Genomic DNA, 15,543 nt, shown 5'->3' on the forward strand with positions numbered 1-15,543 from the left:
CCCCCCCAATACCCTCCACCCGGGCAGAAGCCATCCCCCCCAATACCCTCCACCTGGGCAGGAGCCAGCCCCACCACCCCTCATACCCTCCACCTGGGCAGAAGCCATCCCCACCCACCCTGGTGCTGCCCTACTGCTGGAGGATACGGTCACTGCCCTTGAACAGTGTCTTGCCTGTGATCATCTCTGCCATGATGCAGCCCACAGACCAGATGTCCACTGAAATAGAAGCCCTGATCAGCTCCACGGGCAGGGGGCCGGAATGAGACGGGAAGGGAGGAGACACTGATGCAGCCCACTCACCCGGCTCCCACCCCAGCTCAACAGCCTCCCTGGAAGCAGCCACCATGGGCTCTCCGTGAAGAAGGGGGGAAGCAGATGGTGCAGCCTGAGAGGCCCACATCTCTGGGCAGCTCCTCACCCGTCTGCGTGTAGCGCATCCAATTCAAGATGACCTCGGGTGCCCGGTACCACCGAGTCACCACATACCCAGTCATCTCACTATCGGCCTGCCTGGCCAGGCCAAAGTCCAGGATCTGTGGGAAAATTTAGGAAAGTGGGGTCTAGGGGACTCCGAAGGAGTGGACAGGCCACCCATAATCCAGGAGACCCCAAGAGGGCTGGACTTGAAGCCCCCAAGCTGGGGCCTCCTGACAACCTTCCAGGGCTTGAGGCCACAGCCCCAGACCCCAAACTGCCTGAGCTCCCCCCTGTGGCCAGTGCACTGAGCCCAGCTGCACTTCGGAGCAGGTGCCCTCTCCCTGCTGTCACCTGCTGCCGACAAGGCCTCAGCCCTGCCTGAACTAGGCAGAGGCCTGGGGGCGCCTCCCACCCTCACCCACAGCAGGTACAGCAGTGGGCTGTATGACTGCCTCCTGGGGCTCAACCACACACCCGCTCCTCCCAGAGTCTGGGGTCAGGTCCCCTGCCCAGGCCTGAGGACAGGTGGATAGATGGTAGATCTGAGGGAGCCCGTGCTCCAGCTCAGGGACCGCTGCACACACCTTCAGCTCACAGTCTTCATTCACAGCCAGGTTGCCGGGCTTCAGGTCCTGCGGGCAGAGGAAAGTGGCCACTGCGTCCCACCCTCCCAAGCATGGGCACAGCCAAGAGCCTGGGTGGGACCTAAAGACAGGGCCACCAGACCTGGCCCCCTTGCTCTCTGCAGCCCTTCAAGGATGGATGAAGGAACCTGGGAACCAGGCAGGCTCCCAAAAGGGGCTGTACATGGGGCATGGCTCAGTGCCCCCACACCCTGTCAGATCCTCATAGGTGGGACGTGGAGGCGGGGAATTGTGCCGGGGGAGGGCTGATGGGTGGCTTCCCCTCCAGGACTCACTCTGTGGATGATGCCAGCAGCGTGGATATACTGCGGGGGCAGAGGGTTGGGCAGGCGTCAGTACACCAGGGACTCAGAGCCATAAGACCCTCCTCCACCCGGCCACCAGGCCCTGCTGCCTCCCTGCAGCCTCCCCCGCAGCCTCCCCTGGGGTCCGTACCTTCAGCCCCTTCAGCATCTGGTACACGAGGAACTGGATCCGGTCCTCTCCCAGCTTCTCGTGCTTCATGAGCTTCCCCAGGTCAGTGCCCATGAATGGCATCACCAGGTAACTGTGGGAGGGGCCGGGTGCCCTCAGTGGGCAGACAGCCTCTGCATCCTGGAGGCCCACCCAGCAGGCCCAGGCTGAGACCCATCCCGCTCCAGCAAGTGCCCCTGGGAAGGTCACCCTGCAGCACCTGTCCCCACTGGCCTCAGCGTCCTCGAAGCTGCACCTTGCGGTGCCAGGCTCTATCCTGACCCAACCCCATCCCTAATGCTCACACCTCCCTCCCACCCCGAGGACTGTCAGGCAGAGAGGAGGCTGCATTTGGGGTTTTTGAACCCTCCACTGAGTGCCCTGCGTGCCAGTGTAGGGGCTGAAGCTGCGTGGTGGAGGCAGCAGGGCTCAAGTCTTCACAGGCAGGGGAGGGAAGCAGTCAGGTTTCAACTTCAGAACTCTGTGCCAGAGATGAGGGAGGTGCCTGGGGGTGACAGGGGCTCACAGGGCATCTGGGTCAGTGGGGTCAGCTGGGCCAGTGGAGACAGACACAGAAGCATGGTATTTAGCACCTCCCCAGCGGCCACTGAGGCCAGCGTGGGTCCTTGACCTCTGCAAGTCAGGCGGGAGGAGCCTGTTGCCCTCTCCAGCTCTTCCGCAGCCTGGCCCTTCACTCTTGGCTGACAAGGTGTGAGTCCCAGGGTGGTCGGCTACAGGGCAGGGGCAGGGCGGGTCCCCCCTGCTGCTTCTCTTGTACCCGTCGGAAAAGGTCAGCAGCTCCCATTACGGGCCACACACTTGGTGCCAGGAAGGTCCCGAGCACGGGACCTTCCTCTTAACAAATGCCCAGGTCCAAGGTTCACACCTCCAGTGCTGGAGAGGGCCCAGATGCCAGACTTGGAGGGAGGTGGCAGCCCCAACTCTGCTGAGCAGTGCTAGTGCCCGTGGGTCCCAGGAGCATGTGGGGGAGGGGGTGGGCAATGTGCATCCCCCACTCAGCCTACAGGAAGAGAGCCCCATGCCAACCTAGAACCTGAAGCCAGTACCCAGAGCTGCCCAACACCCCTTGTGCCTGGCGGCCAGCCCAGGTCAACACTCACAAGTCTGTGAAGTCATCCAGGGTCTCGTCAGGAGTGAATACGTCCAGCAGCCCGATTACCTGGGGCAGGGGGAGGGCAGGTAGGGTTGAGGGTGCAGCAGAGGACACGGGCTGGGGCACCCCCCAAGAGTGGCACAGTCCCCTGGGCAGGAAACCCCCTCTGCAGCGGCTGTTGTCATGCCCCACTGTCCAAAGGGCCTGGCTCTGCCCACTGGCCATTGGCAGTGTGGCCCAGCCCTGGCACACATACCCACAGACAGGTTATTTTTGGATGGTGACAGCCGAGATCTTCTGGGGGAGGGGCAAGCTCAAGCCTAGGCTGGTTTGCCATCCAAAGGGCTCCTGCCCCTTGACCCTTTCTTCCATCTTCTCCCCAACCAAGCAGACCCAGGCCCAGGGTGCGGCAGCGCTATGGGGAGAGGCCAGGCCTCTGCTGGTGAGGCCCAGGCAGGCAGCACCGTGACCAGCCAGACCTGGTCCCCACAACGCCCCTGGTTGGGGAGACGGACAGTGGACAGATCATAAGATAACTGCCACCTCAGCATTTTGGGGTGACAGGGCCTCCAGGGTCCCAGAGAGGCCTGGAGTTTTGCATAGCCAAGGACAGAGGGGCAGGTGGACGTGTGGACAGAGGGAGACGCAGAGGGCACACACAGAGTAGCCGAGGCAGGAGGGAGAACACTTGGAAAGTTTGAGGAACACAGAAAGGGAGGCCAGGTGGCCAAGGCCCAGGCCAGGGAGGGGCTAAGGAGAGGCCAGAGGGAGCCGGCAGGGAAGCACACAGCAGGTGAAGGTTTGGCTTTGATCCCAAGAGACAGGGAAGGATTTAAACAGGAGTGTGATGCTAAATGCGTCCTCCTGGCTGTGGTATAGGGACCAGCCTGAGTGAGGCGAGAATAGGCACACACTGGAAGGGCAGCTCCACCGTAGCCACGTGGGCCAGAGTGTGGAGAGAGAAGAAGGAACATGGGGTGGAGGGGCGTCCAGGGAGGCTGGGAGCAGCCAGGACTGCAGTCATGAGAGCTGGAGGGTGCCTGGGAGAGTGGTTTAGCCCAAGACAGAGAACAGGGTCCTGTGGGCTAGGGGCCACCAGATGGATGGACTTGGCCTCTGTGGTACGGGGACCCGCCTGGAGACGGCAGGACTGGGGCCTGTGGCGGAGCCTCCTCCCCCGCTGAGCAAGGCACATGGCCTTGCAGGGCCTTAGTCCCCCAGGAAGATGCCTTCCAGGGGAAGACCCGAAGCCGCAGGCCAGGAGCCCAGGGGGTGGACCCACAGGCACAGGGAGCGGTGACTAAAGAAAAGCCCTGGTGGCCAGGTGGCTCACATGTCATCCCAGCACTCTGGGAAGCCAAGGCGGGCGGATCACCTGAGGTCGGAAGTTCCAGACCAGCCTGACCAACATGGTGAAACTCCACCTCTACTAAAAATACAGAATTACCGGCTGGGTGTGGTGGCGCATGCCTGTAATCCCAGCTACTTGGGAGGCTGAGGTAGGAGAGTTACTTGAACCCGGGAGGAGGATGTTTCGATGAGCCAAGATTTCACCATTGCACTCAAGCCTGGGCAGCAAGAGCGAAAATCCATCTCCAAAGAAAAAAGAAAAGCCCCCGGCTCTTGGCTGGACAGGGGCAAGGCACAGGCAGGTGAGTGGGTGGGTGGGGTCAGGGGGCCGCAGGGGAGGAGCTGGATAAAACCAAAGGTGGGGAAGGCTGCACTCCTGGGACAAGGCCTGGGTGTGACTGGGAGGTGGTGAGATGGGGGCAGGACTGCTGTCCACCACAAATGGACTTCACAGGGCCAGGGGGGTGAGCTGGGGTCAGGGTGGGCATGGGAAGCCTCAGAGAAAAGCACCCACTCAAGGGGCTGAGGTAGTGGTGGGGGCAGTTTGCTGGTAGACGCAAGGACTCATTCTCCCAGGGTGCTGGTGGCTTGGATGACTCAGGAGGGTCCAGAGCGTGTGACCCTGGAGCTAGGGTCCAGGCGCCCAGACAAGGGGCAGGGCAGGAGTGACATGGGGGGCAGTGGACAAGTGGAACTGTGTCCAGAAACGGGAGCGCCCCTGGCAGAAAGGTAGGGCTCTCAACAGCCAGCCACGGCCATGGCAGAGGCCCAGGGCAGCTGTGCATCTCACGGGGCTCCTGAGGGCCCAACACTCTCCCTACGTTCTGGACGCGCCCCCTCTCCCCTCACTGGGTCCGAAACGGAGTGGGCTCCACAGAGGAGCTGGAGAGGGGTCCGGATGGGGAAGAGGAGAGGTGCCCCTTCTAGGAAAATCGTCCAGCCGGGAGCATCCTCTCACCACGGGCTTCCTGGCTGGGGGCAGGGTTTGGCATGAGAGCTGGAGGATCCCCTGGGCCTGGCCAACTCGTGTCCCCTGACCAGGGCCTGGCTGAGGCGCGGAGTTGAGGGGCTGAGTCCTTCCCGGGGCTGGCAGAGAAGGGGGAATCGCCTCCCCAAGACAGGGGCTGGGCCCTGCTCTCCTCCTCCCCTGGGGATCCCCGGTCCGGTCCCCGCCCCGCCCCGCAGCCGCCTGCTGAGGGGGCGTCGCTGGGTGGGGAAGCCGAGCGGGGCCGCACGACTCACGTTCTCGTGGCGCATGTGCTTGAGCAGGCGCAGCTCGCGGTACGCGCGCTTGGCGAACAGCTCGGACTGGAAGGGCCGGTACAGCTTCTTGATGGCCACCTTGGCGCCGGTGCGGCTGTCCACCGCGGAGCTGCGGGGCACACCGCTTAGCGGGAAGGCCGGCCACCCCGCGCAGGCCCCGCCCGCCCCGCCGGCCGCCCATCCGGCCCGCGCTCACCACACCGCGCCGTAGGCGCCCGAGCCCACGGGCTGCAGGTCCCGGTACACGACGCGCACCTCCCAGGCCGTCTTGGTCACCTCCTGGCGGTAAAAGCCGCTGCGGGCGGGCGGCGGAGAGCTCATGGCAGGCCCGGGCGCCGCCCACTCCGCAGAGCCCGCGGGCGGTTCCCCCAGGACCGGGAACCCGGGATCGGCGGGGCTCCCTCGGCGCGCGCCCCGGGCCGGCTCCGCGCGGCTTGTCCGCCCGCCCGCCGCTTGGGCGCTCCTGCTCCCGGCTCTTCCCGCAGGGATGTCCCAGGTGCCAACCCCTGCGCGACCCCAGCCCGGACCCAGGCAGCGCACGGCCCCTCCCCCGCCCGGGGACCAACCGGCCCGCGGGCCGCGCGCACGTGATGCCCTTGTCCGCCCTCCCGCCCCTCCGGAAACCCGAGGCGGCCGCCGCCGGGGGAGGGCCGGAGCCTGGGGGGAAGCGCAGGGGGAGGGGAGTGCCGCCCCGCAGCTTCGTCCGGACCTAGGGCCGGACGCGGCGCGGAGATACCCCTGCCAGCCTCTGCCCTTTGGCTGAACTTCCCTGCCTTGGGGGATGAGGAGGGGAGTTCTCAGCAGGATCCCCGCCGGGCGCCAGTCCTCACTACCCACAGTTCAGGGCGCTAGGCCCATCCGTGACAGCCTGAGAATCGACTTCTGTCCGCAGCTGCAAGTCACTGTCCGCCTGCCCTGAGTTCCCTAGGCTGAGCCCTGTGTTCCCAGGTTCACCCCAAGGATGCCCTGCCTGTGCCTGACCGTCGTCCCCGAACGTGGGGTCCACCTGCACCTGTCCTGCCTGCATCCCTCTGTCTCCCAGACGCCTCAAGCTGCATCCCCAACCCCACTGCTGTGGCCACTGACCCTGGGCCTCCCAGTCCCATAGGTCCCCGTGGGCCCTTTTGCACCCCAGCTCCTCCCCCTCTCCTGTCTGTGGGGTGCCTTCTCCAAGCATTGCAAGTGCCAGTGCACCTGCGTGTCCCACCCCTGCCTGTTCTGTCCTGCAAAGCTCATGGCTGCACTCTCCTGCAGGGACAGGCACCTGCTGGGCCCTCAAGCCTGTCCACTCCATGTGGGCATCGTCCTCCCATCGGTCTGGCTCCATCCTGGACCAGATGCTTCTCACCCTGACACCCCTTCCCCAGCCCAGTGATCTGGGTCTCAGGAAGGATGGGGGGCAGCCCTGGAACCCACTGGGCTGGTGGGTAGCAAGATCCCTAGGGCCCCTTGCCCTGCCCTCCTGCCACGAATCAGCAGCTCAGCCGCTCAAGGGTGGGAGTAGCTTTACACCTGGGCTTCGGGCCGGTCTGTGGCATTCACCAGCTGCTGACCAGTGAGCAGGGGTAGCGGAGCTGCCCAAACCACAACTGCCTGTGGCCTGCAGCCTTTGTGCCCTGGGCTGCCGGTGGCACTCCATCCACCTCTTCCAGGAAGCCCTGCTTCCACTGCTGTCCCCCTTACTCCCCGTGGTGGGGCTCAGGGGTCCAGCAGACCCAACACAGACCAGGTATCTGAGGTGGAGCTGTGTCCCCATTCTGCTCCCACCTCCCACCCCAACACTGGACTTCCCCAGGACTGAACACTACACTGACTAGGCCCCAGGAGACCCCAAACTCCCAGACAGTTTCCACCCCCCACACAAGACCCAGGCGAGGGCACAGGCTGTCCCTGGCCCCCGGAGATGCTGCCTGACCCAGCATGGCCTGGACCCTCTCCCACATGTAAGCTACCGGGTAGAGTGGGAATGGGACCATCCCATACATCCCTCGGGTTAAAGTGGCCCCTTTTTCCTTCACCAGAAAGGAAAGGAAAGCTATTTTCCTTACCCTGCCCAGCCTCACCCCACCAGGGATAGGCAGACCCTTACTCCCTAAGACACCCAACTACCCCCCAGCCAGCCTCCCTGACCACTGTAGGGAGGGGGGGGTTCTGGATCTTGGCCAGAAGCCAAGCCTGCCCAGTACATCCCCATAGGGCAGCTGGGGTCACCATCTGGGTGGCTGTCACACCCTGTGCCCACAGAGCCTGCCCATCAGCCATGTCTTCCCTTGGTCCCCCGGGCTCAGACCCTCCAGGGAGCAGGGAGGGTGCCAGAAGATGGCCGCTGTTCTGACTGAGGGACTGAGGGATCTGGCCAGCTGGAGACAAGTGATGAAGAGTGACCCAGACACTCCCGCCACCCCCAGCAGCAGGGATGGCAGGGCAGCAGGGCCTGGAGTGGCCTTTGGATATGAGCCAAGCGAGAGAGAACCTTTATTGTGCACCCCTGGTGCAGGCACTTAACACCCAGGCTTCCCTGGGCCCCTCAAGGCAAGAGGTCACCGCCTTTCCAGGGAAAAGCCACACTCCCAACTCAGCTCTGAGCAGGGTCCCATCTCCGGGGTTACTGGATCAGCTCCATCCTGGGACAAGGAAAGAGGAGGACTGACCCGCAGACCAGAGCACCTCAGATCTCCGGCTGCAGGGCCACACGGCCGGCAGAGGTAGAAAGCGGGCCAGGGTGCTGGGGCAGGAGTGTCTGAATCCAAGTCCACATCGACGTGTTCGGCCTGCCTTAGAGTCCTCAAGGCTGAACCGCCCCCACCTCCAGCCTCAGGAACCTGCTATAGCTCCCATGTTCGAGGAAAAAGCCCCTGCCGTGCTCACGTGGTTGCCCTTCGGCCCACTGGAGCCTCTAGTCTGAATCGCAACATCCCTCAAGCATCAGGAACTGAGGGGAGGGAAGGCAGCAGCATGCCCGCCCCAGCTCAGGGTTCTCGCCAGACATGGCTGCTGCCCCTTGGATGCCCACAGATTCACATGCACCACATGTGCCCTGACATGAACACGGGGAGCGCATGCCCATCCACATATGCCCACACCCATGGGTGAACACAAGGCTTCAGGCAGCTTTTCTGTTGACACCTGGTGGTTGTCCCTGCCCAGCCTGATGGCACGCTGGCTCTGCCTCTCAAGACCTGTGGGTCTCAGCAGTGACAGGGCAGCCCCTACTTCTAGGCTGAGCAGCTCCAGCCACTGAGACCTCTCCCTTTGAGTCTCCAGGGTTCCCGGCCCCAGTGCGCCCTCCAGAGCCCTGGGACAGAAGAGATCCCTTGGCTGACACTCCCCGTGGGTCGGCCTAGGACAGACAGGGGTATTTCCCAGGGGAACTCCTTTAGCATCCAGGACCCCACAGTCAGGTCCCAGTGGAGAATGCAGTGTGGCCAGGAGGGGGCAGGAGGACCAAGGTAGGCCTAGGGACACTTGTGCCCAGACTCCTACACATGGCAAGCACATGTACACACATGTTTGTGCATGCATACATGTGTGTAGATGCTCCTGAAGGCAAGGGGTCCTAGGTCAGGAGTCAGTGACCATAGGAGTACGGGAGGCGCCTCTTGAGGAAGCCACATCAGCTGTGGAAAGGTGCAGGCCCAGGCCCGTTCACAGGCTGTCAGTGGCTACCGGGCAGCACCTCACTGCTCAATCTCCAGGCTGCCAGGCGGCTTCGGTGGCTCTGGGGGCTTGAAGCTGAGGACTTCCTGGTAGGTGAGCTCTGGGAGGTGAAAGGAAAGGGTAAGCTCGTGCCTCCCACAGCCCAGCCCCCCACCCGCTTGTCTGGCGCCTGCCACCCAGCCCAGGCCCACCACACTGTGACAGCAGCCTCAGCACAGAGTCTGGGAGCCAGAACCTGCCCTGTGCTACCCCGCAGCCTGTGCTGACACCTGCACGCCCTTCTACACCTGACCAGTCTGGAGAGGAAGTGGAGTACTTCCTGCCCCTGGGGTAATGCAGCCCGCAGGCCCCCGGACCCAACCCCAGCCACTGCCATGCCCACCCTTCCACTCCTCCACGGTGCGCTCCTTGGCCTCAACGCTCTCATCATACGGCTCGGCCTCTGGCTCATCCTCAGGGTCATGGTACTGGCTGAAGTAGGCGTGGGCCAGCGCCTCGGCCGCACTGACCCTCTGGTCACTATCCAGCACCAGCATCCTTCCAAGGAGGTCTATGGCTGCAGGGGAGCCAGTGGGGGTGGGGGTCAGCTCTACATCCAGGGCCAGATATGGAGCCCAGTCTAGCCCCAGGGCGGTCCTCACCCAGGGGGTTGGCTCCGTGGAAGATGCTGCTCAGGTCCTTCTGGGGCATGGGGGGCAAGGACTGGATGTATGTCCGGGCCTGGGAGCAAACAACACCACCTGGGGAGGCTGCTCACTCTTTGCCTCCCTGGCCCCAAATTGGGGCTTCTCTCAGCAAGCCACTACACTCATTCACTCCAACGAGCCAGGACAAGGGCATAGGCAGACCGGTGAACCCCTCTGCATAGAGCTGCTGGCTCTAGCTCCTCACTTAGCCCCTGATGCCTGCAGGAGCTGGGCACTCCTTGCCCCCAGCCCACCCCCACTGCCATGGCCAGGCACTGCTTGCCGGGATCATGGCTTAGCACCCACTGTCTCTGGTGTCAGGAATGTCTTTCCTGTTCTCCTGTTCCCCTGTTCCCCTGCAGGGATTGGGCACCTGCCCTGGGCTCTATCCCACCACGTCCCATGCTCCCCACATTGTCCCTGCATTTCAATACTACCCTCTCCCCCAGAGCCTGGGGGCTCAGCCAGCAGAGGGAGCTGCTGGCTGGCGGGCACCTACTCACGTGTTCTGAGGAGATCTTTGCCAGCACCTCTGGGCCGGGTGTGCCCACAACTTCCATGATGCGCTTCAGCTGGTCAATGTCTGCGTCACTCAGGAAACACCCACCGGCCAGCCAGGGACCTTTCCTGGGCCCTCAGACCCAAGATTTGGTGCACTGCCCAGAGCCCACTCTCTTACAGCTGAGGATGGCCACCCCAAAGTAGCATGGCATGGGGGTGGGCAGAGGAGGCGAGATCCACCAGAAGGGGCCAGCACCAGCCCCTACCCTATAGGAGGGGCCCCGTTTGACCCTGCTCCCCAACCTGAGCCAAGGATACAGTCACTTCCCGGGAAGAGGGCCTTGCCCTGGAGTAGCTCAGCCATGATGCAGCCCACGGACCAGATGTCCACTGTGTGAGGGCAGGGGGCCTCCGTCAGTGTGCCCACCCCACATTCCTCCTCCAGGAGACCCAAAGTCACGACCAGACCCCAAGACAGGTAGACCCCCTCCTCTGCCACATCCAACCCTGGGCAGGGGGAGGCAACAGCTGCAGGGCCAGAGGGGGCCAGCATCCATCATGTTCTAGCAGCCTCTGAAGGGCTGCTTTTGAATGTGGGTCCCACATTCTTGGGGACCTTGCCTGCCCACCAAGACCGAGCACGCAGGGCCAGGCCTTCCCCCTGCACCTGTCTGGTTGTAATGCATCCAGTTGAGCATGATTTCAGGGGCCCGGTACCAGCGCGTGGCCACGTAGCCCGTCATCTCTTCGTCTGCCTGGCGGGCCAGCCCGAAGTCCAGGATCTGGGGCGACCACGAGGTGTTTTCAAGCCCCGAACAGGCTCCGCCGCCACCCTGCCCACCCCTGCCCGCAGGCCTCACCCTGAGCTCACAGTCCTCGTTCACAGCCACGTTGCTGGGCTTCAGGTCCTGCAGGCCACGCCGAGCGTGAGCGCGTGAGCGTGAGCGCAGGGGGCCGGGCAGAGCCCTGCCGGACCCGACCCTCACCCTGCGGCCGCACCTACCCGGTGGATGATCCCGGCCGAGTGGATGTACTGCGGGAGGGGGTCGCGGTCAGCGCTGGGCCCAGCCCGCCCGCCCCGCGCGTTGGAAACCCACGAAGCCCAGGGCGCCCCACCTTCAGCCCGCGCAGCAGCTGGTAAACCAGGAACTGAACGTGCTCGTCGCTCAGCGCCTGGCACTTGACGATGTTGTTCAGGTCGGCGCCCATCAGGGTAGTCACCAAGTACCTGGGGAGGGGGGCGGTCAGGACAGGGCCCCGCCGCCCCTCCGCGAACGCGCTCCCCTGGGCGCTGCCTCGCCCGCCCTGCCGCTCACACTTCGCTGAAGTCCTCGATGGACGTGGCCGGCGTGAAGACATCCAGAAGCCCGATGACCTGGGTGGCGCGCGCGGCAGGGATCGGGATCAGGCGGCCGTTCAGCACCCCGGGCCCCGCCCCCGGCCCCGCCCCACGGCCAGTGCTCGCCCGCCCATTGGCTGCGCCGCGGCCCCGCCCCCGGCCCCGCCCGCCCCACAGCCCGCCCCCCGCTCACGTTCTCGTGCTTCAGGTGCTTGAGCAGCCGCAGCTCCCGGTACGTCCTGCGCGCGTGGATCAGCGACTGGAAGGGGCGCGACAGCTTCTTCACCGCCACCTTCTGGCGCAGCCGCGCGTCATAGGCCGAACTGGAAGGCGGGCGAATGAGGCGGCGCCAGGAGGGGTGCGTGGGCGGCGGCACGCGCGCACACGCGCTCCCGGCCGCACGCGCGTGTACCCCGGCCGCGCCGCCCCTCCGTGGGGATGGGGCCGTAGGGCTTTTCCGCCCCGGCCCCGCCCCAGCTCGGCCTCCGCCTTCGGGCCTCCGCGCTTGCTGGGAAGGACCCCTGGGGCTGGACCGCCAGGCCTGTGTGCAAGGTCCTGAACCTTCTCTGTCCCCTGGCCCCACCGATTCTCACCCCCAACCGAGGGCCCCCATTCAAAGCGAGGCCAGGAGCGAGGCCTCCCACCCAGAGTGGAAAAACACAGCAGGAAAACAGTCACTGGCGTTCGCCTGCAGCAGACGAGCCTCCCTCTGCGCCCTAGGCCCCATGGGTCCAGGAGGCTCACGGAGGAGGTTTCTAAAGCCACCTCAAAGCCCCTGGACCCCCAGTGCCTCTGAGTGTTCAAAATGCGGAGGAAAAGTTGGTCAGAGGTGTTTACTGCCTCATTATTTGTAACAAAACCTGGACGATAGGTGATGTCCAGCTGAGGGCATCTGCCCAACCCACAGAACAGCCCTTCGCCCAGCCCCACTTCCCAGGTGTCCAGACCCTCCACCCCGCGCCAGCTTCCTCAGCCCACCCTCCCTTTGCAGGTGGCCCTCGCCCCCAGCCTCCCCTGTCCCACTGCCCTCAGCCCTGCTAAAGGCAAGGCCTTTGCACAGCCCGTTTTCTCTGGCTGATACTTGTCCATTCTCTCCCTCCCAGTTCTGTCTCTTGGGATCCTGTCCAAGAGCAAGTGGAGGCTGAGGCCACACCCCATGCCCACACAGGGGGAGCAGGGGCGGCTCCTGCTGGGTCTGGGATGCTCCTGGGCCCTGTGGTTCAGGAAAGTCAACGAGGTGCCTGGGGCAGCCATGCCCCCAGCCTATGACCAGGGAAGGGTGCACCTGGCGTGGTGAGGGGAGTGGCCACACGTGGGCAGGAGGTTATTTTAGCCAATTGCATCTGTGCAGTCAGGTGACAGGCAATTGGCACCCGGTCCCCAGCCTTGGCAGTAGAACTGAGTAAACAGGGCAGGGGTGCGGGTAGAGGAGGGGAGACCAGGCCTCACTCGGAGAAACGGACACCCCTCAGCAACTTCCAGAAGGCAAGTCCCAGAGGCTAATCCAGACAGGCCCCACCCTAGTTCCCTGTGGCCACTCCCACACTGACCGGGACTCTCTTCCTGCCCTCGAGGTCACAGAGAGGAAGACAGATCTGTGCTGGGATGGCTAGCATGACCCACTTGCAGCTTCTGATGGAAGGGTAGGGACCCCACAAGAAGAGAGCCCGCCCTGGGACCCCCGGCCCCTGATGCCACCCGCTGAGCTCCGCCTCTGGTGGACCTAGAGGTCCCACTCCCAACCTGCAAGTGCCTGGAGAAATGCCCTGCCCTGGCTGCCTCTGCCTTCCGCCTAACCAGGAACCCACAGTGGGCAGCAGCATCGGGCACTGGCCTCCATAAGGACCCAGCTGCACCTCTCAAACCCCATACCTGTGGTCCGCCCCCCAGTCAACATGGAAGCTGCCACTTGGGACTCCCAGTAACCACCTCACCCCAAGCCCCTGCAGCCCGGGCTGCCTGGGTAACTAAAAGAGGCCTCGGCCCAGTCGGCCCCTCCCCCACCCTGACTCTGTCGTCTCTCTGGGCCCCAGGCCAGGTCCTCTGGCCCCAGGGCCTAAGTGGGGGTGGTGGTCTGAGAGGGAGCCTGAGGCCATCCCAGGGAACAGGTCTTGACTTCCGGGAACGGAGCTTCTTTTTTCAAACAATAGTCCCCGCCCCGGGCGGGGGAGGGGCATCCGCTAGACCCCGGGGACTGCCAGACCTGACCCAGTGAATCCCAGGTGGGCGCTCAGACATTGAGGGGCCTGGTCGTCCGGGGACTCGAAGCTCGGTCGCCTGAGACCCACCCTTACGCCGGCTGTGACCCTCAGGACTCAGGCCTAGCGGGGGGCGCTCCAAATTGGGAGCGGCGTCGGCTTGGAAAGTTTCTTTGCGCCACCCCCCATTCATTCCTCGGATCCGCGCGGTGCCCAGGGGCGGAGGCAGGGCGAGGCCCCTCCCCACGCCGAGAACCCCGCGCTGGCGAGGAGGGGGCGCGCTCTCCGGCCCTGCCCGGCCCCCACCCAGCACCCCCTCTGCCCCGTCCCTACCAGACGGAGCCGTAGGCGCCGGAGCCCACCGGGCGCAGACCCTGCAGCCGCTGCGGCACCTCCCACACGGTCTTGTTCAGCTCCTGCCGGTAGAAGCCGGCGCGAGGGCCCGACATGTCCGGAGCGGCTGCCGCTCCGCCGGTGTCCTGCCCCGCGCCCCGCGCCCCGCGCCCGCGCCGGAGCCCGAGCCGAGCGGAGCGGAGGGCCGCGGAGGCGGCGGCGGGCGCGGGGGCGGGGCTCCGGGGCGGGGCCGGGAGGCCCGGGCGGATTTCCCGGGCTGGGTGGCCTGGACCGGGCGGAGGGGGGGCGGTTCCCGGAGACAAATGCTCTGCTTCCTGCGCCTCGGAGGCGGTGGCAGAGCGGAAACCGGCCCTCCCTTTGCCGGGGGGGGGGCACCAAGGGCGGACACCTTCCTCCCGCTCGCATCTCCTGGGGGCCGCGCGCTTCCCCGGACTTGCACCGGCGTCTGGGCTCGACCCGGGCATCCCCACCCTGGCAGCTCCCTCCCCAACGAGGGAGAACCGTCAAAAGCCAAGAAGCCGGGGGTGAACCATGGGAAACATTTTCGTCAAGACAGAAATATGAATAGCATCACCTAAAGACTCGGCACTGGATAGAAAATCAGCCGAAAGAAAGGCGTTGGGACTGGGCCGGCCTGGCTTTCTCGCGCAGGACCTGCAGACCTTGATCCGCGGCACGCTCGGGAGAACCTTCCAGGTTTCTTGCCCCCGCTTGCCTTGACCTCGCCTCTGGGAGAGGCGCGACCGCCGGGCCAGGGCTGTCAGGACCAGGGACAGCGGCGTCACCGCGGGGCCTTCCTGCCCACACGCAGGCCCCAAACGGATCCTTTCTGGTGCACAGAACCTTTCCCCTCCTTAGCTGCCACCTCTTCTAGGAAGCCCACCCTGACTATCCCAAGTCCGAGAAGCGGCCTTTGTGCACAGGGTGTTGTGAAGTCAGCCCCGCGGGTGGCCAGGCGCGAGGAGCTGCCTTGGCGGGGACGTCCGCAGCGCCCCACTCCACTCCTCTTCTGCTTCTGGGCTGCGCTTCGGGACGCGTGATGACAGGGTCCTGTCTCGTCGCCCGCGCCACCCTCCACCCGCTGAGCGGCCAGGCCAGGGAGGCCGCGAGGATTGCAGGCGGGAGCCTTGGGGAAGCCTGACACCTTCCCACTGGAAAGTGGCGAAGGCTCGAAGGAGCGTTGCCTCCTGGAGCACCGGCCACTGACTTCCGCCCTGTTAGAGCAGTGGGTGGAGGGCTTTGTGGCTGGGCAGCCCCTTCCAGCGAGGTGAGAAATCAGGATCCCAGTGGCCCAAAAAACTTCTTTTTTAAAACATTAAAATCCGAGTTTTAATGTCAAATCTGATTTTTAAAAATCTGCAACCAAATTAAGACAGCGAACGCAGTCCTGGCGAACGGCCGCGTGTCCGGGACCAACAGGGACAGACCAGGAACAGGTCTCAGCCCAGTCCCTCTTGCATGACCAAGCCCCGAGCCGCAGTTTCCCCACTGGGAGCCGGCGTCCGGCCTGGGGCCCAGCACAGGCCTGGGGGTGGCCCCGCTCCTCTCTGGAGCTGGACTGGGG

At 64.6% G+C, this 15,543-nt stretch overlaps 2 protein-coding genes across 5 annotated transcripts in view; both read right to left on the reverse strand.

Annotated features, from left to right (window-relative positions):
• The window catches only part of MAPK12 (mitogen-activated protein kinase 12), a 9,097-nt gene extending 3,231 nt beyond the window's left edge, over nucleotides 1-5,866 (reverse strand). The window contains exons 1-8 of one of the 3 annotated variants that reach the window (XM_017504902.2): nucleotides 5,441-5,866; nucleotides 5,224-5,353; nucleotides 2,639-2,697; nucleotides 1,500-1,611; nucleotides 1,340-1,369; nucleotides 1,005-1,052; nucleotides 422-536; nucleotides 148-219 (exon numbers count right to left, since the gene is read on the reverse strand). In XM_017504902.2, the coding sequence (XP_017360391.1) occupies nucleotides 148-219; nucleotides 422-536; nucleotides 1,005-1,052; nucleotides 1,340-1,369; nucleotides 1,500-1,611; nucleotides 2,639-2,697; nucleotides 5,224-5,353; nucleotides 5,441-5,565 (691 nt within the window). In that variant the 5' untranslated portion in view covers nucleotides 5,566-5,866. Of the gene's footprint in view, nucleotides 1-147; nucleotides 220-421; nucleotides 537-1,004; nucleotides 1,053-1,270; nucleotides 1,370-1,499; nucleotides 1,612-2,638; nucleotides 2,698-5,223; nucleotides 5,354-5,440 lie in introns of all 3 variants that reach the window. The other 2 variants (XM_017504901.2, XM_017504903.2) reach the window with 2 other exon arrangements.
• A 1,831-nt stretch (nucleotides 5,867-7,697) lies between these two features.
• MAPK11 (mitogen-activated protein kinase 11) lies at nucleotides 7,698-14,171 on the reverse strand. Of its 2 annotated transcripts, none has more exons than XM_037730073.1 (12): nucleotides 13,959-14,171; nucleotides 11,621-11,750; nucleotides 11,405-11,463; nucleotides 11,205-11,316; nucleotides 11,092-11,121; nucleotides 10,949-10,996; nucleotides 10,756-10,870; nucleotides 10,407-10,478; nucleotides 10,091-10,170; nucleotides 9,543-9,579; nucleotides 9,284-9,457; nucleotides 7,698-9,001 (listed from the first exon to the last, which is right to left on the reverse strand). In XM_037730073.1, exons 1-12 carry the CDS (start codon nucleotides 14,072-14,074, stop codon nucleotides 8,922-8,924), a joined length of 1,053 nt encoding a protein of 350 aa, XP_037586001.1. In that variant the 5' UTR covers nucleotides 14,075-14,171; the 3' UTR covers nucleotides 7,698-8,921. The 2 variants fall into 2 exon arrangements, with proteins under 2 accessions (XP_037586001.1, XP_017360389.1); XM_017504900.2 differs by having other exon boundaries at nucleotides 9,543-9,621; nucleotides 13,959-14,169.
• Nucleotides 14,172-15,543: the final 1,372 nt, after the last annotated feature.

Source organism: Cebus imitator, unplaced genomic scaffold (assembly GCF_001604975.1).
Source record: "Cebus imitator isolate Cc_AM_T3 unplaced genomic scaffold, Cebus_imitator-1.0 Scaffold329, whole genome shotgun sequence".
NCBI lineage: Eukaryota > Metazoa > Chordata > Mammalia > Primates > Cebidae > Cebus > Cebus imitator.

What these genes read in the sequence shown, in the direction of transcription:
- MAPK11 (XM_017504900.2), bottom strand. Translation starts at nt 14,074, where the DNA reads ATGTCGGGCCCTCGCGCCGGCTTCTACCGGCAGGAGCTGAACAAGACC. An exon ending in GGCGCCTACGGCTCCGTCTG is followed by an intron (nt 11,751 to 13,958) that starts GTAGGGACGGGG and finishes CCCGCCTTCCAG; the next exon opens with TTCGGCCTATGACGCGCGGC. An exon ending in CCACGGAGCCAACCCCCTGG is followed by an intron (nt 9,458 to 9,542) that starts GTGAGGACCGCC and finishes GCTCCCCTGCAG; the next exon opens with CCATAGACCTCCTTGGAAGG.